The sequence below is a fragment of the Poecilia mexicana genome, unplaced genomic scaffold (genome assembly GCF_051168715.1).
Source record: "Poecilia mexicana isolate PSO_F unplaced genomic scaffold, ASM5116871v1 scaffold_22, whole genome shotgun sequence".
Classification (NCBI taxonomy): Eukaryota; Metazoa; Chordata; class Actinopteri; order Cyprinodontiformes; family Poeciliidae; genus Poecilia; species Poecilia mexicana.
In genome coordinates this window covers 327,454-351,247 of record NW_028263391.1, presented here as the reverse complement: position 1 = coordinate 351,247, position 23,794 = coordinate 327,454, and the positions used below count along the sequence as shown (strand labels likewise).

Below are 23,794 nucleotides of genomic sequence, written 5' to 3'. Positions count from 1 at the left end.
TGAGATTATCAATGCTGCTAAATTTGATTTAATGGTTTCAGCATACACTAATTAAAAGATTTTAAATTGTTTAACATTTAAATGTAAGATTTTAAGGAGCTGGCAAGTTTACTTTGTAAAAGTTCAAAAAACAATATTCATAGTTAGATTGTTTTTTTGTTTTTTTACCACAGCAACAATATGATGCTGTGAGTATAATCTGAGTTTGAGCTCTGTTTGTTCACAAATACTAATTACTAAACTGCAGTTATAATTGATTGTTTTTAGGTTGGCCAATTAAACTATTCCCTTCTCCCAGATTAAATCTAACACAGAAGCATTTAGTGGTGGTGATGTTTTTAGTAACAAAAGGGGCCCCTAAGTCAAATGCTCAAGGTCTCAGACAGCCTTGGACCGGCCCTGCATGACAAGGTAATCTGCTGCACTATGCAGAGATGCGCAACAAAGGGGAGATTTAATTAAATGCTGCTAATGTGGCTTTAGTAGCTCTTCCATTTCGTGTCTTGAGTTTTTAATAAGCGTCACATTTTGGTTGCTCAAGTTTGTGGGACAAGTTCTTCTGTATTAATAATAATGCCTATATTTCCAAGTTTCATTGAGTTAATGGAATTGTTCTACCACAGCAGCGCAGCTATGGATGTGTGAAATTTCCCAATGTAAACATTAACATGCAGGGATTATATATTTGTAAATTTGATTATGATTAAATCAGTGATTCACCAGCTATGAACCTCACCGCATGTCACTGATGGGTATATATGTGTATATAGGTATTTGTGTATTTTGTATATATAATGCCAAACTAGTTTTTGAGCTCTTGATTGTACTTGTCTCTATAGATACTCTGAGAAATGGGGAAGACTACAGAAGCTCGAGGAAGAGAAAGAAAGACTCCAGCAGAGGTAAAACATAATGGAGCAAGTTAAAAATGCATATTCAGCTTGTGATTGCTGTCACTATTAAGTATTAATGAATTTTTACAATTTTTAGTTTCTCAGAAAAAAAAACAAGATTTTCCACATTGTGTTAGAAATATAAGATATGATGTTATTTTTTCTCAGTGTCCTACGTGTGATGGGCAGGCGGATACAGGCTGATGAGATGGTGAGTTCATAACTGTTACGATTAGGGGTGTAACAACGCATAGCAAGAAGAGATGAAATATTGAGGTCACAAGAATGAGACAAGACAATATTAAAAAAAACTTAAAAGAAAATTTATGCTTAAAATTTTTTTTCCCGCTTTCTTTTATAGATTTTGCATACATTTTTACATTTTTTATTATTATGCAGTTACAGATCTAACAGAATTGGGGATGGGTACTGAAATTGATACTGTAAGTACTGACCGAATTCTGTGCAGAGTACCTATTAACGTAAAATCAAACGGTTCCTAAAAGCATCATTGTGACAATATGGAGGAAGAGTGGAGGATTTTCCATGCTTGTCCTGAATGCAGCATAGCACTCACAAGAGCGTATTGACATCAGCAGCCGCTAGTTCAGTAAACTAAATAAGCATAGCCAGTAGAAAACGCTTAAATATGTGTCTCCACTTTTAAAAATGCGATGCAAATTATGCTCTTTGCAATATTTGCAACGGGAAGTACAAGGCCAGCGTTGGAAGCATGCATAACTTGAGAAAACATCTGGTTAAGCACAAGATTTTTCTTAAGGCTGAAGAGTGCACAACTTTCGACATTCTCAGATAGGGCTGAAACGATTCCTCGAATGATTCGAGTACCTCGATTACTAAAATTCCTCGAGGAAAATTTACCTGCCTCGAAGCTTCGTTAATTTATGTTTTATTAGTTAGCGCACCGTGTTCCGGCCGGGACTTCATTTGCGTTGCGCGGAGCTCTCACTTCCGCCTCTGAGTTGTTGACAAAAGCTAAGTCTCAGCGGCATAAAGTCCAATCTTCAAGATTGGCCCGTGGGGATTTTATTGATTGATGATAATGCCCGACTTTTTATCGTTTTTGGGGAACCAATAACCATCCTTAAAATGACTGGGGGAATACCTGGAGTACGGCAGCATTTCTCCTCCGGGGCTGCTGGTTGAAAGCGAACGGCGGGAAGAGCGCTGAGGTGAGCGGATAGCCTGAACAGGGCGGGCGGCTGAGTAGCTGATGCTTACCGTGTAAATGTAGCTTTACCGACGAACCGCACAATAAATTTCATATCCCGGTCTGAAGAAACGGGTGGCGGAGCGCATCGTACATGGCTGGTAGATGAGTTTCTGAGTGTGACCAGTGAAGGTGTCGTAAATATCTCGTATTGCTTTCCCCCGTGTTCGTCCCCCGGTCTAACGGTCCATTTCCTCCCCTCCACCCCATCTTACGTTCGTTCATTTGCCCTCTCCTCCCACTCCAGGCGGCATTTCCCGTATTTTCAAACCCAAAGCGTGACAGGTTAGGTGGCAAGGTGAGTTTAATTAATCTATTAAACTCACTGAAGATGAATACATAAACTAAAAGCTGGATTGTAGACATTTTTTATAAGCATATTTGTGAGCCTGCCTCTTTGTTATTAAATTCAATATAATTTCAGATTTTTCTATAACTTTTCTTCTGGTTAACTTAGAAAGTGAGCTATTATTGTTACAGGTTAGTTTTCTAAACTACAAAAAAGCAACTGTTAGGGATGCTCAAATATGAAAAATTGGACTGATATTGATATCTGATAGTAACACCGGTATTATGCCAGATTTACCAATATTTCATTTTACTTTTTTTTTATCCGATTACTCGATTAATCGTAAGAATAATCGATAGATTACTCGATTACTAAAATATTCGTTTACAACAGCCCTATTCTCAGACATACAACTCGTGCATTAGCCTTTGCTAGCAAACCTGCATTTGTCAGCAACTCTTCCTCTGTAGCCGGCAACATGGACGAACAAATGTTTAATACAGCAACATGTACGATGCAAGTGAGGGAAAATGGCAAATAGAAATACACGGAGCTGAATTTTAATTCGTGCAATGAGGCAAAACACTCCGTTAGTTGCTCTGAAGAGAAATTTGTCTTGATGCCCTTTCAGATGTAGCGGGGATTGTTGGTGGTGAAGTGACCTTGAATTTTCTGGGTGTATGTGGCTTTGGCCCTCAATCCCTGCAGCCTGTTCTTTCCTCACTTCTCGGAGTGCTGATGCCTCGCCTGTCCTGAACGCAGCATCCCTGGCTTTCAGAAGCTCTCACCTCACCACTCAGCCAGGGTTTCTGGTTCGGGTAACAGGTTACAGTCCTGGTGGTGGCGACATCATCAGCACACTTGGAGATGAAGCCAAGAACAGAGGAGGTGTATTCCTCCAGGTCCACCTCTCCCTCTCTCTGAAGACCTGCCAATCTTGTGGCTGCATCTCTGGGCCACACAGTGACTGTCTTCTTCATTGGTGTAATCCGTCTCGTCAGTGGACGATATGCTGGTCCCAGCAGGATGGAGATATGGTCAGAGAGGCCTTAGCCTCTCTGACCATATCTTGCCTCTGAGGGGGCGAGGAAGAGCTCTATATGCGCCGTGAATGTTGGTGTACACACAGTCCAGAGTGTTGTCTCCCGTGTGGGGAAGGTGACATGCTGGTAAAAACTGTGCAGTGTCCGTCAGTTTCACGTGGTTAAAGTCCCCCGCAACCATGTAAAACACCTCCAGGTGCTTCATCTGCAGTGAGCTAATGGTGTCATGTAGCTCCTTTGATGCTTCGTTGCTGTTAGCATCCAGAGGGATGTAAACAATGGTGACAAATACCGCAGGAAACTGCCGAGGCAGATAGTACGGCCGACGTTTCTCTGTCATGAGTTCCATCGCCTCAGAGCAGCAGCTTTTAACCAGTCCACAGTTCGTAGACCAACCTTCATTCACATACATACAGAGTCCACCTCCCCTTGTTTTTCCTGACCGTTGGTTGCGGTCCGCTCGGAATAGCTGAAGACCGTTGATCTGGAAGGCCGAGTCTGGCATGTTGCTGTTAAGCCAGATTTCCCTTAGGCAAAAATTAACACAATTCTTAATCTCGGCAGAAACACTCAGAGATTTTTTTTACTGTTGCTTCTTGCACCCTGCTGCACCAGACTGTTGTCCTGAGGAGCCACTGTGTCCCAAGTGCAAATTTCAGCCTTGGTGATATATTGACAGCCGAACTGTCTTTGTAGCAAATCTGACTTTAAACGTCTCCACAACAGTATCTGGGACCTGCCTGGTGTGTTCCTTGGTCTTCACGATGCTCTCTGCACTTTAAAAACAGCCCTGAGACCATCACAGAGCAGGTACATTTATACGGGGACTTGATTACACACAAGTGTATTCTACTTATCATCATCAGTCACTTAGGACAACACTGGATCATTCAGAGATCTTCACTGAACTTCTGGAGTGAGTTTGCTGCATTGAAAGTAAAGGAGCCCAATAATATTGGACGCCCCACTTTGCCGTTTTTTATTTAAAAAGTTTAAAATATCCAATAAATTCCGTTCCACCTCATGATTGTGTTCCACTTATTGTTGATTCTTCACAAAATAATAAAAATTTTAGATCTTTTTTTAGGGATGCTCTGATCAGGTTTTTTGCTGCCGATACCTATCACCAATGAGGCTGATCTCTGCCAATCACCGATCTTTGCTGATCGCCTAGAATGACTGTTTGTTTTTCGGCATTAGTTATAAATGCCAAAAAATAAATGTTTGGCCGGCTCAGAGGTTGCCCGGCCAAACAAGGTCTGCGTCAGGTGCTGGGGAACCAGAGCACCTTGATGACAAATGGGCGAGTGGTGAAAACCTGGATCTGTTGGAATGCTACTACTCAAGTAACCCTAGTCAGAGGGGCTACATGCAAAGAATGAGGGAAAAATGGTTAGTTCGACATCCCCAGTCAACAATGACTGCTAAACAACTAGTAGCTCAGTGTTCCAACATCCGCAAACGGCAACTGCTATCACAACTTGAGATTGATGAGGTACAACACAAATGCTACGGCAAGGGGGAGGAGCCTGGATGTCAGGACAGGGGGGAGTTAACTACAACTACCCGCCCAGAGACTGGGTATGTAGCCCGAGTAATGAATGAACCATCAAAGCTGAACGAGGCAGCAGCTGACCTGAGAGAGAGAATCATGGCCCGAATGAACACCAGACAACCCCGACGCCAACTACAGCGGCTGAGTGAAGTACAATCAGAAAGTCTAATTGAAGATGTGAATGCAGCATTGAGAACGATCCCTACCAACAACACCATAACAGAAACCAATGAGCTGATATACAACTCAGCATCAGTGATCCTTGAGATGTTTGGCTATAAGAGCAACCATGAGACCCAATATCCACCATGGAAAAGACGGTTAGAGGCTAAGATCAAGATAACAAGGAGGGAAGTGAGCCAGCTGTCAGAGCTCCATAGGGGTGCAATGAAAAGATCAGTACCTAAGAAGTACAGCCAGATGCCCATACCTGAAGCACTCGAAACTGCCAAACAAAGACTCCAAGCCTTGGCCAGCCGCCTAAAGAGATACACAAGAGAGAATGAAGCCAGGAGGATTAACCGGCTCTTCTCCACCCAACCAGCTAAAGTGTACTCTCAATGGCAGGGTACTAATAACAGAGCAGACCCACCAAGGCTGGAGACTGAACAATACTGGAAAGGTATATGAGAAAGGGAGGCGTCCCACAACAGCAATGCACAGTGGCTAACCTCTCTACGAGAGGACCACAGCAACCTGCCTGAACAAGCCCCGGTAACCATCACTGTGGCAGATGTCCAAGAAAGAGTCTCGGGTATGAAAAATTGGACAGCACCAGGACCTGACATGATCCATGCCTACTAGCTGAAGAAACTCTCTGCTCTCCATGAGCGACTGGCAGCTCAACTGAACCAGCTGCTACAAAATGGGACTCACCCTGAATGGTTAACTGAAGGGTGCACAATCCTGATACAGAAGGATCCCTCAAAGGGTTCAGTCCCATCCAACTATCGGCCAATAACCTGTCTCTCTACAACATGGAAAGTCATATCAGGCATCATAGTGGCTAAGATAAGCGGACACATGGATAAATACACGAGCACGGCACAGAAGGGCATCGGCATAAACAGCAGAGGAGCCAAACACCAACTCCTTGTAGACCACACAGTCGCCCGAGACTGCAAAACCCGACACACCAACCTGTGCACCGCTTGGATTGATTACAAGAAAGCCTATGACTCAATGCCACATACCTGGATCATTGATCATTGCTTAGATATGTACAACATAAATAGGACTAAGAGCCTTCATTGCAAACTCGATGGGGCTGTGGAAAACCACCCTTGAGGCCAACTGTAAACTACTTGCACAAGTGTCCATCAAATGTGGCATATACCAAGGAGATGCTCTGTCCCCACTGCTGTTCTGCATAGGCCTGAACCCCCTCAGCCAAGACTGGCTACGGATACCGACTCAAGAATGGGGCCACAATCAGTCACCTCCTCTACATGGATGACATCAAGCTGTACGCTAAGAGTGAGCGAGACATCGACTCACTGATCCACACCACCAGGATCTACAGCACTGACATTGGGATGTCATTCGGACTAGAGAAGTGTGGTTGGATGGTCACAAAGAGAGGGAAGGTCGTCCGCACAGAAGGGGTCTCACTCCCAGAAGGAACAATAGCAGACATTGAGGACAGTTACAAGTACCTGGGAATACCACAAGCAAATGGCAACCTCGATGAGGTCACACGGAAAGGAGCCACAGCCAAATACCTCCAACGAATAAGGCAAGTCCTGAGAAGCCAGCTCAATGGCAAGAACAAAATCCATGCAATAAACAGCTATGCCTTACGAGAGTAATCAGATGCCCTGCTGGAATAATTAGCTGGCCAATGGAAGCGATAAAGGCCACGGATGTTAAGACTCGGAAGCTACTAACCATGCATGGAGGGTTCCACCCCAATTCCAGCACACTGAAACTGTATACGAGCCGCAAGGAAGGAGGCAGAGGACTAGTGAGTGTGAGAGCCACTGTCCAGGATGAAACATCCAAGATCCATAAATACATCAAGGACAAAGCCTCAACGGACGATGTGCTCAGCGAATGTCTCGGGCAATGGGGAACAGAGGACGAGGTGCTGGAGGAACCATCATGGGAGGACAAGCCCCTACATGGGATGTACCACCGACAAATAACTGAAGTGGCTGATATCAGGAAATCCTGCCAATGGCTGGAAAACGCTGGACTCAAGGACAGCACAGAGGCCCTCATCCTGGCAGGCCAGGAACAGGCCCTAAACACCAGAGCCATAGAGGCTCAGATCTACCACACCAGACAAGACCCAAAGTATAGGTTGTCCAAGGAGGCCCCTGAGACAGTCCAGCACATAACAGCAGGGTGCAAGATGCTGGCAGGGAAAGCGTACATGGAATGACATAACCAAGTGGCGGGCATAGTGTACAGGAACATCTGTGCAGAATATGGACTGGAAGCCCCGAGATCAAAGTGGGGAACACCCCCAAAGGTGGTGGAGAATGACCGAGCTAAGATCCTGTGGGACTTCCAGATCCAGACAGACAAGATGGTAATGGCGAACCAACCGGACATTGTGGTGGTGGATAAACAACAGAGGAAAGCCGTTGTGGTGGATGTAGCAATACCAAGTGACTACAATATCAGGAAAAAGGAGCATGAGAAACTGGAGAAATACCAGGGCCTCAGAGAGGAACTGGAGAAGGCCTGGAAGGTGAAGACCACAGTGGTGCCTGTGGTCATCAGGGCCCTCGGGGCAGTCACCCCCAAACTGGAGCAGTGGCTAAAACAGATCCCAGGAACAACATCAGACATCTCAGTCCAGAAGTGTGCAGTTCTAGGCACAGCCAAGATACTGGAGGACCCTCAAGCTCCCAGGCCTCTGGTAGAGGACCCGAGCTCAGAGGATGAAAAGAGACCACCCGCGGAGGGTGAGAAGGGAATTTGTGTGTGTGTGTGTGTGTGTATATATATATATATATATATATATATATATATATATATATATATATATATATATATATATATATATATATATATATATATATATATATATATATATAAAATATGTGTGTGTATATTTATGTGTGCATATGATTTTGCTTTCTTTCAGAAATGGAAGATCATGCTCTTTAAGAAAAAGAGAGACCAACTGAAGGAGGCGGTTGCCTGGGGTAATGAGGAGGTGAAGAGCTGTGAGTATTAGGTTCTTTGTCTGAATATTCTGATTAAATTATCTGCACCTCCTTATTGTCTGTCTTTTGTTTCAGATCGTGAGCTCCTCCTGCGCTCTCAAGAGGAAACTCAGCGGCTGCAGCGGCGTGCTGGAAGACATCAGGAAAAAAGGGACAAAATAGATCGCCACAACCGTCGTCTGGTGGAGCTGTTAGAGAGGCGTAGCCGAGAACAACACAACAAACTCAGTCAACTGGCAGTTCTCAGACGAGACCACATCCAGGAGCTCATCACGCACATTTTCCATATGCAAGAGGAGAAGCAAAGCAGCAGGTCAGCAAATATAGTACAGCAGACAGCAACTGGCCTCAACTTGCATGTTCTGCAGCCTCAGTAAGATTCCATTCAATCGTTTCACACAGTCCACAGGAATTTTTCTCTTTTACTTTCCGTTTTTAAAAGTACGCACATAAAAAGACCACAGTTTCTTGCATGTAAGAAACTGCAAGAAACCTATTGAAGAGGAACCTAGAGGCACTTTTAAAGTGCCTGTAGGTTTTTTCCATCTCTGGACAAGTACATAAAAAGATAAATAAAGTACAGATAAATCTTTTCAGACTTTATCTATTCCAAGAGTGTTTGTCCATGTCTTTATCTATTCACCCACCTCAGGGTTTTCCCCAGTGTATCATAAGCCTGACGAGGCTTTACCTTATTGCAAAAAGGGTTTTTTATAGACCAGTCACAGTAAAGAAGACGGATTAAGCTAGGTTTTTGTTGACTCATTGAACTGTGCGAGGGTGTTTTTCCAAATTATGTCAGCTCATCTACCTCTGAATTTTTGTAACTTAACATTTTTAACACAAGAACATGGTGGTAATTGCCCTAGCGCCCATATACCACCGGGGTTAACAAGTTTTCTGTGGAAAACCCTGCAACTATTGTGAAATATAAGCTGATTAATTCAAGTCACTAACTAACTAATGTATGACTGGATATAATAATAATAATAATAATAATAATAATAATAATAAATAGTTTTTTTTGTTATGACATTTATTAGTTTAATATCAAGAAGTAGATTTGGTTGAATAATTAACTATTTTTTCATTACTTTTTGCATTTTGTGACATACAAAAAGCAATGTTCCTGAAATATTTCTTGAAAGTCTAAACATTCAGTCTCGGCCTTGGACTCAGAAGAACCAGTATTGATGCCATTACTGCTACTATTCGTCCATCCTTCTGTTGTTCCTTTGTTTAGTGTTTTATTCTGTCCTTTGTTTGTTCCATCATTTCTTCCTTCCCTTCTTCAGTTTTTCAGTTTTCTTACTTCTATAATTTTCTCCTGGTTTCTGTCTTACTTTAAAGTATTTGTTCCTTTTTAACCTGTATGCAAGTGGGTACATACAGTGCATGTTGTTCAGATTTCATATTTCCACTGCAGAAAAGTTTTTGAGCACCGAGGCCCACTACTGTTACATATTTTTACCTTATTAAACTTTTATTTTCTTTGTGATTGAGATGATCACCTGCTGTAATATGTAACACAAAATAAAAGTCCATAATAGAATTACTATATTTTATTAGTGCATGAATAAGGGAGAGCTGTATGTAGTAGTGGGGATATAAGAGGGGGGGCATTGATGATGTGTTCGCATACTCCTCAGAAAGTATGTAATTGCACCCCTGATCCAAATATTCACTTCATATTTTTTGGGGTTGATATGTTTTCTCTTTTTGGTCACTGGTTTGCAGGTTGATTTTTACTTTGATGGTGATACATCTGTTTAAGCTGCAGCTAGGCCTGTCACGATAACAAATTTTGCTGAGCGATTGTCTAAAAAATTACTGCGATAAACGATAATATTGTTTCAAGACCTTTTGACACTGATTTAATGGAAATGACCAATAATGCATGTGATTTCCTGCCATAGATACACTTTATTTTCAAAAGAACACATAACACTGGAACTGATAAACTAAATAAACAAAACAACCAAAAACAGAAATAAAGTGGATTCTCAGTCTCCATTAACAAAAAACGTACTTGAATAAAAACTAAACAACATAAAGCCAAAGTGGGAATAAATACTGCATTCAACCAAAAGAGTGCAGATTATGAAGTCTGTATTGCCCTTCAGTAATCAGTAGATTTAAATAGAGAAGATGGGCACATCCGACCACCTGATGCGATAGTTCACACTACACGATTTTTTGCCCGTTTTCCCCTTACGATAATCTTAGATCGTTGGCTGATCTAAGATTGTCGCTGGTGATTTCGTAACCGATCATCCTGCAGTGTGTGGTGTGTGATGGTAGATCGTCGTGGCTGCTCCGATCTAAATTAGGGGTTTTGCCCGACTGGGAGCTTAACTCTGAATGTGACAGGTAGCCAATCAGAAAGCGCAGATTCTTATCTGCGCTTTCTGAGGGGAAATTATGGAAGGGAATCCTAAACAGCTGACACGGCGCAACCCGAAGTCCAGCGGACATTGGAGATTATATGTGGAAACAACATTAATATTTATTCAACATTTCGTGCAAAGAATATAGAAATGACAAGGAGAGGAGTTGGAGCCAAATTGCTACCGCAGTTGTTAAACCCGGTAAGTTTTCAGTTGTTCTTCGTTAAGGTGACATAAATAGGTTATAATGATTTTCATTCAGTCAGGACTTTACGCTGACTCTAGCCACATGCATTGCAGGTAGATTCTAGTAAAGCATTTGCCTCTTTTTAAAATTAGTTAACTGGACTTGTAGCCATTATTTTGTGCCCATGTGGCTGCACACCACACTGCACGATCGAACCCGATTGAACCGTTATACCTAGGATATCTGTCGGCTAATGTGTCTCTCAGGTTTTGAAAATGGGCGACAGTCGGCCGACAACTCGTGTAGTGTGTGCTGGACATTACACTAAGGAAATTAGGAAGGGAGGGTCAGTGGAGAGCACCAGAGATGAGCCTTTTTTCATTCAGTGTCATCAACAGAAAGAGAAAAAGGCAGGAAGAGACGATAAAGCCTATTATTAAAATGAGGTCAATAGGTTTAAATTATCTGCGATTAATTGATTTATCGTTTATCGGGACAGGCCTAGCTGCAGCACTTAAAACTATACCTAACACAGCAACACCACATACAGCATATGATAAAAGCATTGGAGGGGGAAAAATAATAATTGCCTACATTTGAAATTAAATTATTTCATTTTGTTTGTGTCCCAGAGACCTGTCTGATGTCACAGAGGTTGACCTCGCTCTAACCTCCAGCACAGTGACTGAGCTGGCAGAGGCCCGGAGAACCACCTACCTTTCCGGACGCTGGATCTGGGACGACCAGAATGGAGAGACCAGCATCAGCATCACAGGGACACCGGTTGTTTTGCCAAGCAACGGAGACTGCTCTGCCTACTATAGCTGGGTGGAAGAGAAGAGCACCAGCTCTGGCCCAGGTAAGGAGGCTGGCTTAAAAAATAAGATGATGTTAAGATTGATCAGCCATCGATCATTATCAGCTGACTTCCATGAAAAAGTATGTGATAGCTTTTGTTCTATTTATATTTTGTTCAGACTTTTTTAATCTAAACAGAAGGAATTTTTTTTATTTTAACACTTTGAGAATACTTTAATACTTTCCTAAATATAGTAGTTGCAGGATCATAAACTTATGTTTTTTTGTGTGTTGGGTTTTATATAATACTGCAAAAAAACCTGTTGAGTTAATTTTATCGAATGAGTAACTATGATTTCTGGGGGGTTTTGTTACAAATTTTATCATTAGTCAGAATGCACTGAAATATCGTCCACTCCTAGTTAGCGCCATACTGTTAATTTATTTATATATTTCATCACACACAGACAAGCATACACACAGAATCATGTTCACATAGTACTTAAGCTACAAGATAACAGTCCAGTGCATGAATCAGGTTTCAGAAAAAACTATTGAAAGCTCAACCCTGCTCTGCACCAATCCCCACTTCGCAGGCAGACCACAGCCGTTCTGGAGCAATTTCCACTGCTTGCATACCTTCTCAGCTCTGCTGTGAACCACAGAGAGGTTCTACAAGATGCATGTGCAGGAAATGAGAGATCACACAATAAAGCCAGTGTTAAAAAGGATGAATGGTGTCATATAAAATACAAAAGTTCTCAACTTCCAAATTTAATATTTTCTGCCCACTGCTCTCTCTGGCTTGACTGGTGCTCCTGCTGTGACTTGAGCGAGAAACTTAATTTGTTTCAGAATGAACTCCACATATGCATAGCCATAACTCATACACGCTGACACCATATAAATATACCCATATTTTCATAAAAATAGGTGTTATCTTGTGCAAATATGTATAGCACTACTTAATGTACTAAGGGACTAGATGGCATATGATATCAGAAGACTAAATTAATCTGCGGGAGCTGTTGTCAGTAATCATTAAGAAATAATACAAAAGAATAACTGCTTTTCAATACCATGTATTTTAAAGAAGGGAAAATTAAAGTGAACGCCACAAGACACAAAACATACATAAAACCCAAAAAATAAATATAAAATATATATACACAGTACTGCAGTAAATCTTCCATATAAATGTACAGATTGTTTCTTGACTGAAGAGGCTGTTGGAACATCAGAGTTCTCTACATCATCAGGAGGTGATGACTTTGAGTGTTTTCTCCACTTTGAACTTTAGTGGAGGTGGAACTAGATAGAATGTAATCTCTTTTTGTTCACAGTCCACACCCTGTGCAGAGTCATCAGGAGATTCTTGCCATTTCTTTGTTTGTTGATGTGTCTGGGGTTTTGTGACTGGAACTGTCTCAGTTGATCTTTCAGGATATGTCATATGGAGAAAACCACATGGAAGAAGAAGGTCTCTGTGTAGTGTGTGCATTGGGCCATCTTTGCACTCTGGTTTTACTGTATAAATTGGAAGATCTTCAGCACACTTCACCACTAGAAAGACATCTTGTTCCCATTTATCACATAGTTTGTGTTTACCTCCGAGTCTCACATTCTGGACAAGTACTCAATCTCCAACTTCCAGCTTGGATGGTAGAACCCACTGATCAAACCGAGTCTTGTTTCTTGCAGCACTTCTGGCAGAGTTCTTTGATGCCATCTGATAACTCTCTTTCAACAATGACTTCAGATTCTGTATATACTGCGAATGTGATGGACATTTCACTTCGCAAACAGTAAGACCAAAAGCAAGATCAATTGGGAGTCGAGGACAGAGTCCAAACATAAGTTCGTAAGAAGTATGTCGGACCACATCATTTGCAAAAAGCAATTGATGCAATTCTCAGCCACCAGTCGAGAATTGCTTGACTGGCTGCGCCAACACCTTGCACCTAGAAATTCTGTCCATAAAAGTAATGAACAGAATCGGTGACAAAGGGTAGCCTTGGCGGAGTTCAACTCTCAAAGGAAACAAGCCTGACTTACTGTCATCAATGCGGACCAGTTTCTGACCAATGTTGTACAGGGACCTAACAGCCTGTATCAAAGGGCCCAGTACCCCATACTCTCAGAGCACCCTTCATAGGGTTCCCCGAGGGACATAGCCAAACACTTTTTCCAAGTCCACAAAGCACATGCAGACTAACTGGGCGAACTCTCACACACCCTCCAGGATCCTGCTGAAGGTGTAGAGCTGGTCCAGTGTTCCACGACTAGGACGAAAACCACACTGCTCTTTGTGAATCCGAGGTTCGACTATCCGATTGACCCTCCTCTCCAGGACCCCTGAATAGAATAAGAGTGTGACCCCTCTGTGGTTGAGCACACTCTGCGGTCCCCCTTTTTGAATAGGGAGATCACCATTCCTGGTCTGCCAGTCCAGGGGAACTCCCCGTGATGTAAAAGCAATATTGCAGAGTCGTTTCAACCAGCACACAACCTACGACATCCAGGAACTCGAGGCGAATCTCATCAACCCCCAGGGGTGGTGAGGCCCCAGGGCCTTGCCACCGAGGATCTGTTTAACCACCTTGGCAACCTCATCACCAGAGATTGGAGAGCATGACCCAGAATCACTCCTGCCCAGTGCCTCTCACCAAGGGGAACTCGAGTGGAAGAGTGTCCAACCATTCTCAAGGAGACTGGTTCCAGAACCACAGCCATGCATTGAGATGAGACCAATTATTTCTATCTGGAACCTTTCAACCTCACACACCAGTTCAGAACTTCTTCCCATTCAGAGAGGAGACATTCCACTTCCACAGTTTCTGTAGCTGAAGATCAGATTGTCAAGGTCCCCACCCTTGGCTACCACCCATCTCACACTGCACCCAACCCCTTTGACCTCTCCCACAGGTGGTGAGCCCATGGGAAGGGGAACCCGCTTCTCCTCTTCGGGCTGTGCCCGGCTTGGCTCCATGGGTTAAAGCCCGGCCACCAAGCGCTTGCCAACGTGCCCCACTTCCAGGCTGTTACTGTTCCTGGAAAACTGTTTATCCGTTGTTATCAGTAAGTAAGTAAGCCTGAGCTTTCACGACATCCAATGCTATCAGGAAGAGTTTATTTGATTTTGTAAATGTGGGGGGGTGCTTGATTGCTTATGATGCCTGGAAACTTTTTTTTATTATTATTTTCAGAACTTTATGTAAAGATCAACAAAAGCACACAAAAACAACCCACCCCAAATCAACAAGGAGCACTGCAATGTCTACATGAAAACATACAGCCTTCATACACAAAATACAGACATTCTCCGGTATGGTTCAAAGTAGAAAGTCCCCAAACTGTCGAAGGGCAGCAGAGTGAGTGACGCATTGAATGTAACAAAAAGGGTGGAGTGGTCAGTCCTTATCTCCAGTTGATATCACAGTCTATGTAAGAAAGATTGCAATGGGTTCCAGATCCTCCAGAATTTTTCTGACATTTGATGAAGATCGTGAATCAGTTTTTCAACTGAGATAATAGCAGAGATTTGTGATATCCACATATCAACTATAGGGTCCTGTGGTGCTAACCACCTTGGTAGTATACATTTCTTGGCCAGAAACTTAGTATCTGCAAAGATTTTGTATCTGCATTAAGTAGAATGTCCGGAGCATGATTAAAAAACTCTTGTATCGTCAGATGAACCACTTTCTAGAAAATGTGAATACAATTGCCCCTGTGTATTTGATCTGAAGGCAAACATGTGTATAATAAGTTTGGTAGAAGAATTTAAAGTTCTGCTCATGTATAGAAACAGAGGTGCATTTGGGGAAGATTCAATTACAGATCTCTCCCCAATCTGCTGGATTGAATGTCAGCCCGAGGTCATGCTCCCTCACCAGCTTCACAGCATCATTACCTGAGGAGTCAGAGCCAGATAATAAACTATATATTTTAAAGTTAAACCCTTTAGGAGACTTGGCCATGACAATTATATTTTCTAACTCAGACATTTTGTGAGAGAACTCACAAAATTACAGATCTGCAGGTATGTATAGAAATCTCTGTTAGAAATATTGAAATTGGCTCTAATTTGTTCAAAGGGTTTAACAGTCAGTCCAGTATGTCCATAATAATTGACAGTCCTTTAGATTGACCATTCAAACAAACCAATGCTTCTAATCTGTGAAGGTAAATCTGGGTTCAAAGTTAATAGCGACCAAGAACAGAGGGTGGGGGAGATATTTAGATACAGTGCCTTGCGAAAGTATTCAGCCCCCTTGAACTTTTCAACCTTTTGCCGTTTTTCAGGCTTCAAACAAAGATCTAAATTTTTTATTTTGTGAAGAATTAACAAGTGGGACACAATCGTGAGGTGGAGCAAAATTTATTGGATATTTAAAATGTTAACAAAAAAAAACTGCAAAGTGGGGCGTGTAATATTATTCAGGTCCTTTACTTTCAGTGCAGCAAACTCACTCCAGAAGTTCAGTGAAGATCTCTGAATGATCCAATGTTGTCCTAAGTGACTGATGATGATAAATAGAATCCACCGGTGTGTAATCAAGTCCCCTTATAAATGCACCTGCTCTGTGATCGTCTCAGGCAGGGGTGGATCTAGAAAAATATTTATGGGGTGGCAAGAGGTGGGCAGGGATTTTCTCAGGGTGGCAGCGTATGCCAGCATCCATCCATCCATCCATCCATCCATAAATACATACATACATACAGACAGACAGACAGACAGACAGAGACCAGACCTCAGCAGTAGGTGTCAGGTTACATAGATACAGACCTAACATTAGACTTAATTTACTTGATTTACTTGTTGCAAAATATTGTTTTAACTTGCATTGTTTCAAAATGAGCTTCAAGTAGCACAGAAGATTAAATATAATTTCTTAATATAGTATAGTTAATTATTATGTATTTCATACTGCTGCTAATTGATATGCATTACTGGATTGGGACAGTGCCAATTAGTCGCTATGTGATTCATTGTGTCCAGAAAACCATTTTACCCCAATGCAGGACAAGCAGAAATCTGTCACAAAAATATTAGTAGTGCCATTATTTGTTATCAGATATAATATTAAATACGACTTAAAATAAAGATGAGAAAACTGATGTTTGATAAATTCTTCATGATACAAATCTATAAACAGTTTGATTTCTGTTAGTTCCGTCAAGATGCAAAAGGGGAGGATTTTTCTTATGTTGGTCAATCGTTTTATTTTAAAATGCTGTAGAAGCCGTAGTTTGACGACTGTTATAAATATGACCACGTTTTGCGAACATAGGGGATTAGATCAGTTTTTGTCGCTTGTTTAACTTTTAGGAATTTCAGCGGCTGCAGTGTGCCACAATAAAGATGCAATAAAGCTGATAAACAGGTGAAGAACCAAACTAGACAGAACCTCTTCTATTCCGCCTTTTCTCGCTCTGTAATCCGCGTATAATGTCTGCATTACACGCGGACCCGTTGCCATGGCAACCGAAAAACAACAGCTCAACGAGCAGATAGAGAGGAGATTACCGATCAGGAGAATCAACACACACAAAAAAAAATATTTCCCACACAAAAAAGTAGCAAAAATACCATAATAGAACATTCAGTCTGTTACATTTTGTTGTCAGGCTTGATGTCTATATTGTCATTGTTAAGTTTTCGCCTGACCACCGCAGTGGTTGAACAGCTGCTCTACTGATGACTTGGTGGGCGGGTTGTTTAGTGCTAACGGAACCATAACACACCGAACTGCGCAGCACATTTTAAGGTTATCAAAGTCAATACCAGGCCAGCAACAGTTAGGCTAGTATAACTGACCCACTGCTCACTTGTTCAATGTTTTCTTTAAATTAAAACTTTTTCCTCACCTGTTAAATCTGAAGCCCTTGTTATCTGTGGCTGTCATAGCATGGAATTAACCGCTAAACATTGGTCCTTTTTCAGATTCTTTTTGTGATTGTAGTATTTTCCTGAACACTGATATATTCCTGACTCAATGGACAGCAATGACGCATGTGTGACTTACGATAAATCACGTAATGTCCAGTCCAATAATATATCCATCAATGCTGCTGCCTCGCGCTCTGCCTCTCGCACTTCCCGCTACTCAGCAGTAGGTGTCAGGTGTTGTATTCAATGTTGTCGGAAAAAAGAGTTTCATGCGCTTAATGTCCGATTTGCCATAACTATTTATTGAATTCATTGTCGCTAACTGGCTAGCTGGGGTGGCAACAGGGGTGGCAAGGCTCTCGTTTGGGTTGGCAACTGCCACCCCATACCACCCCAGTAGATCCGCCCCTGGTCTCAGGGTTGTGTTTAAAGCGCAGAGAGCATCGTGAAGACCAAGGAACACACCAGGCAGGTCCCAGATACTGTTATGGAGACGTTTAAAGCCGGATTTGGATACAAAAGGATTTGCCAAGCTTTAAATATCTCAAGGAGCACTGAGCAAGCGATCATATTGAAATGGGAGGAGTATTAGACCACTGCAAATCTCCCAAGACCTGGCGGCCGTCCCTCTAAACTTTGATCTGGAACAAGGAGAAGACTGATCAGAGATGCAGCCAAGAGGCCCATGATCACTGTGGATGAACTGTAGAGATCTACAGCTGAGGTGGGAGAGTCTGTCCATAGGACAACAATCAGTGATGCACTGCACAAGTCTGGCCTTTATGGAAGAGTGGCAAGAAGAAAGTGTTAAAGTCTACACTTTCCTCCACAGGAGAGTCAGTGCATCATCCAGCTGCGGCCTATAGCCGAGCTCGCTCAGAGCATTTCAGCTGGAATCACTCGGAGGAGATGTGCCTGGGTCTAACAACCTTCGTTCGGATGCTCCTCCCCTCTACCTTCTGTCGGTTGCCTGAGTTAAACTAAGTCCCTCAGATCACACCTGTTAACGGTTGATCTCCTCTCATTCAAACTTGTTTCCTAAGTTTGCCCAGGTTAGGTTTTTGCATCTTGAGTTTCAAGTAGCAGGGAAGGTACTTATATACACTACTGTTTTTGCTAACCTATCGGTAAGTACACCTTGTATCGGTTAGGTCATATGAACACCATGATTAATTACACCTATCGGAGAACTTTTCAAGTGAGACACACACAAGGAATGTCCACCACGTGACTGTAATCAACTAATTTAGTATCTGAAAACATACCACTATGTTGGTAGTGTAATTGTTAGATGCAGCCCTAATAGAAACCCTATATACACAAACATGCTCAAATACACACCCATAGGTTTAATATACATGTCGAGTGGAGACATGTAGAGAAAGAAAGCTGTAATGCTCCACTTCTCCATGGCATTCAAACAACTCTGAATGCCACACTGCAGGACAGTACACATTAAAAGGAGAAAGCAGTATTCAAGCATGGAAGACTGAGTGAATGGAAAAGATGCACTTGTACTCTATTCAGAATTGTGTACTTTAAAATTGAACCTCCAAAAGAAAAAAAAGTCCCAGCTCCTGATATGTTTAGGGTTAATATATAACAAATGTTTGGAGTGGCTTGAAAAAATAAAACTTCAGTCAAAGGTCAGAATTTAGACAGTCCTGTGAATTTTGTTCTCAAATGAAATGGATTATAGCTTAAATAAATTCTAGTCATAAGAAGTCTCAAATATTTAAACTTCAAGTTTGAAACAGTCACCAAATTGGACTGGGAAGTCCAATTTGGGACAATGGGAAGTCATTGTGTTTCCTTGAAATGGTTTACATTTCTGAGGAGACAGAACATTTCAATTAAACATTCATGTCTCGTCCTGCAGAGCTTGACCACATTAACCCAGCTCACACCATCAGTGCTGCCCTGTGCTACGCCACCCAGCTGGTCACCATTCTGTCCCACATCCTGGATGTCAACCTACCCAAGAGGCTCTGCAACAGGTACCTCATTTTGTGGTTGCTCCAGCCTTGCACGTGCAGTTTAATACAATGGCTTGGGGGTGTACTGTATGGAGAGCCATTTCAGCCAAAATTAAATAAATAAATATGTAGATAAAGAAATAAGTAATTGGCTTCTTTATTCCTATTTATATTAATGTATTTATACATTTTTTTTTATTTCATTCTGTCTTTTTTTACGTTTCCTTATTTGTTTAGACTTTTTCCATTTTCCTTATTAATTTAGATAAAATAATAAAAAAATGCATAAATAAATCAATATAAATAGGACTAAAGGGGATAATTACTTATTTATTTATGTATTTAATTTTGGCTGAAATGGCTCGCCGTAGTATTGGTGATTAACTTGTTTCTTCAGCGAGTTCTGTGGAGAGAATCTCAATCGGCATCGCTTCACCAGATCTCTGAACAAGCTCAACACCAACATCCTCCACCTCTGCTTCTCTCAGGTCAGCCCAACATGCTGGAAATGTTATTTGAGAACCATATGAGTTTTTCATATGCCCTCTTTGTTGGACTGTGCCTACCAATAAATACATCTTGTGTTAACCTGTACTGTGTACTTTTTGTTGCAGTTATTATTATTTATGCATATGTTTGTTACCATGGTTTGTTGGTTTAGTTTACTTTATTTAGGACCTACATTTAGCTGCAGCAGTGCTGACGCTGTTCTTGAAGTGATTCACACACCACTTCATTACATCACTAAAACTGGTTTTAGAAATGAAATGAACCAAAAAAAAAAAATAAAAAAATAACCAACATTGCATAATACATGTTGTGTTTGTTTTCTCTTCTTTTTCCAGGGCCCCGTTCAGAAAGCAGGGATAACAAACCCTAAGTAGAATGCAGACACATATTATTATAATACATTTATAATAATATATATAATGTTTTATTTGTAAGGTAGGCTCTTGTATCAGATAATCTAAATCAGTGTTAGGGAATAATTAAAACTTTTTAAGATTTATGACCTCTTGATCATAGTGGGGGATGAACCCTGGTATTATACCAATCATAGCTAATCTTATGTGGCATTTCGCCGGTGGACATAAATACAGTATAGTAATATTCTATTCACAAAATATAGACAATAATATGTTCATGTTACTTGTGAAAAGTTATGCCCCAATCCCTGATATCAATAGTTTGTTAATTTGAACAAAAATATCAGCTTCTTCTGCTGTCTTGGTTTAGCCAAGTAGGAGGGACGACTGCTCCAAGATGGCCGCCATATTTCCTGTGCCCGAACAGCCAATAGGGAATCTATTCCTTATTATGTCTATAGTGGCTATAATCCAGTACCTTGTCACTATCATTGTGTGAATGTGTGGTCCTCTGGACTTTAAGCGCTATGAACTACAGGCCATTTACCAACCCAGCCATCCATTATTGCTAACAGGCTTTAGTTTAATATTTGACTTATGTAAATATCTAAAATGCATAGCCAATTAATTTTTATAATGTTTATTTTGTATTGGGTCAGTAATTGATTTCCATGTGTTAGCCAGTTTTAAGTTTCAAGTACTCCTCATAAATTGCTCAAGGATTGATGAGAATTTTCTAAGATATGTGGCAGCTCCAAGGGTTTGGAATTTAATATTAGCACACATAAACCAGGCCTCATCATTGTCTATTTTTAAATCTGCTTTAAAACCCATCTTTTTTCATTGGCCTTTGACCCAGCATGGGAGGGTTAGGGTTTATTTGTCAAGTTGTGTTAACATCTTTTATGTGTTTGCCTTTATTATGTAAATGTTTTTATATAATGTCTTTTCAGCATCCTGGTCAATTTTGCTGTTTTAAAATTGCTTATAATAGCTTGTCTTGTCTAGGTTTGAGTCTAGTAAAATGTACATTTGAAAAATATGTAGAAAGGGAAGTGAGAAAAGGTGCATCATATTTCTAGGTCTTGTGACTGCAGCTTATAATTTTCTACAGCTGATTTTCTGACCTTTTGTGTTTAGCATGTCAACAGCGAAAAGCTTCATCCTCATCACACTCTCAGGAACATCATGTTTCTGGTTTCCCTTGACAACAATAACCTGGGCAGGTGAGTTCACTAACGTTGGCCTGTTAGTGTTTGCTTTATAGGTTTCAAGTTTATCTTTGGGTTGTTTTTCTCAGGGTTGTGGCAGTGAAAGAGCGGGGGTAGAGGGTTGTGTTCAGAGCACCTGTCTGAAACAAAGCTAAAAGGGCCTTTTTCATCCACACTGTCTTTGTCTGAGATTTACATTTGTAGACTGTCCAATCAGACAACATGATTAAGCGCCATGGTAAGGTCAGTAAAGTTTTAGGTTTTAAGGTCAGTAAAATTTTAGGTTTTATGTGTTTTGCTGCAGGACTGGTTCATTTGAAGTGAGCTCTGACCTGGAAGAGTCTATAGAATTTGTTGAGCCAGAAGCATCGGGGTTGACTGAGGAAAGTGGAGATGAATCAGTGACAGATGAGGAGACGGACCTGGGCACAGACTGGGAGACAGTACCCAGTCCACGATTCTGTGACATTCCCTCTCAGGTTAGAACTCTTGTTTAACTGTGCTCTTTGAAGCCAGAGAAGAGCTGTCTGTTATGACTGATACTCCAGTTAACACAGAAATGTTAACTGGAGGTTTCAAAGGGCTACATAAGAGAGAGCGAGTGTTGTAGCCTGGATCGTTGGTTGAACACAACAGCAGACATTGTGACTGAACAATGTATGAGCTACATTGAACTGAAACTTAAACTGACAACTGAAACTTAAATTAATAAACTTTGGGAGGGTTCTATCATTATTTTTACTCCACTAGTATTTCTTGGACACAAAAAACCCCTTAGCTTAAAACTGCAGAATGTAACTGTAATAAAATTTATTTTTTTTTACATATTTGTTGAAACTGTCATTATGTCATGATTGTATGGTAAAGATCATATGTTGATAAACTTCTCCCAGTGTTATCTAGAAACAACCAATCAGACCCAAGAGGCGGGTCTTGGCGCTTTCAATCACAATCTCATGTGGCGCTGCTCATCACCAACTTCCCCTCCCACAACAGCTTCTTCAGGATGTTTCACTGCTATTAGCAAGTTAAGCAGGATTGATTGACAGTACTAAGAAGCTCCTCCTGGCTGTGATTGGTTGCTTTTGGTTAAGAATGGTGCATTTCTTCAGATGGCAATAGTGGCTCATAAAGGAAGTGGAGAAGATTGATCTGTTTGACATCCCATTTTATCAAACACTTGTAGCTTTTAGTGTTTCTAGGTCCTCCTGTTTTTTGCTATCCCATTTTAACAAAAACTGGTAGCAACATAAACTGTCATCAGCTTTTTTACTGTTGTGCAAAAAGTCGAATTTTCCATTATGTCATTGGTAGAAATTGGTGGAGTTACAGGACATGAAAAATATCCTCATCTTGTGAACAAAAAGAAATTTTGAATTTCTGAACATATTTTAAACACCAGGAAGTGAAACGGAACACAGTCACTTGCAAAAATATTAGTTTCCCTTGAACTTTTCAATATTTTGTCACATTATAACCACAAACATAAATACACTTCAATGGAATTTAATGTGACAGACCAACACAAAGTGGCATACAATTGAGAAGTAGAAAGAAAATTATACATGATATAGGGTTTTCTCCCAGAAAACTTGCTAAGTCCAGTGTTCGGGACGTTGAGGCGATCCACCAGCGGCCTATAGTGTTTTTGCATTTAAAGATGTTAAGTTGATAGTAAATTTAAAAATATTACTGGGTAATAATATGTTACGGGAAGATATTGTCAGTGAAATGCTATATAAACCCACAATTATAGAGTCTTAAAAACAAACAAAAAATAGAATTACAATAAATATCAAATATTTGCACTTCTGTTAAATCCAAATTAACTAAGCAACTGCTTAAGGGAGTTATACTTATACCTTCAGGGCTCCCGTAAATGATAACATTTCAACACAGACCACATATGCAAATGCTTAGACATTAGCTTCCTTAATGAGCTCAATAACTTATTTGGAAGATTTGAAGCCCTAAATAAAACCTCTGCAAGGAAAGCTACCCCTCACCCTGATGAACAGGCCCTCAGGCTCGAAACATCTGCTGTGTGTAAATCCCTGAGAAACGTTAATATCCGAAAAGCTGCAGGTCCTGACAACATTCCAGCAAGGCTGATCAAAGAGTGTGTAGACCGCTTTGGAAGATGGCGGAGGAGGTAGGAGCGTAGAAAGTTAGCTCATCAGAGTCGGGTAAAAATGCCCACAACTAAATTGGAACTCGATAGATAAAACTAAGGCATGAGTGGGCTAAGCAAGAAAAGAAGCCGGAAAAATTATAAAAAGTAAAACGGAA

General features: G+C 41.1%; 1 protein-coding gene across 2 annotated transcripts in view; it reads left to right on the top strand.

Annotated features, from left to right (window-relative positions):
* atg14 (autophagy related 14) overlaps nucleotides 1-23,794 on the top strand; it is a 47,633-nt gene that overhangs the window by 4,451 nt on the left and 19,388 nt on the right. For both annotated transcript variants that reach the window (XM_088002621.1, XM_088002622.1), the window contains exons 2-10: nucleotides 840-902; nucleotides 1,062-1,104; nucleotides 8,106-8,187; nucleotides 8,263-8,500; nucleotides 11,394-11,620; nucleotides 19,332-19,449; nucleotides 19,826-19,916; nucleotides 21,435-21,520; nucleotides 21,810-21,984. In XM_088002621.1, the coding sequence (XP_087858747.1) occupies nucleotides 840-902; nucleotides 1,062-1,104; nucleotides 8,106-8,187; nucleotides 8,263-8,500; nucleotides 11,394-11,620; nucleotides 19,332-19,449; nucleotides 19,826-19,916; nucleotides 21,435-21,520; nucleotides 21,810-21,984 (1,123 nt within the window). The remainder of the gene's footprint in view (nucleotides 1-839; nucleotides 903-1,061; nucleotides 1,105-8,105; nucleotides 8,188-8,262; nucleotides 8,501-11,393; nucleotides 11,621-19,331; nucleotides 19,450-19,825; nucleotides 19,917-21,434; nucleotides 21,521-21,809; nucleotides 21,985-23,794) is intronic.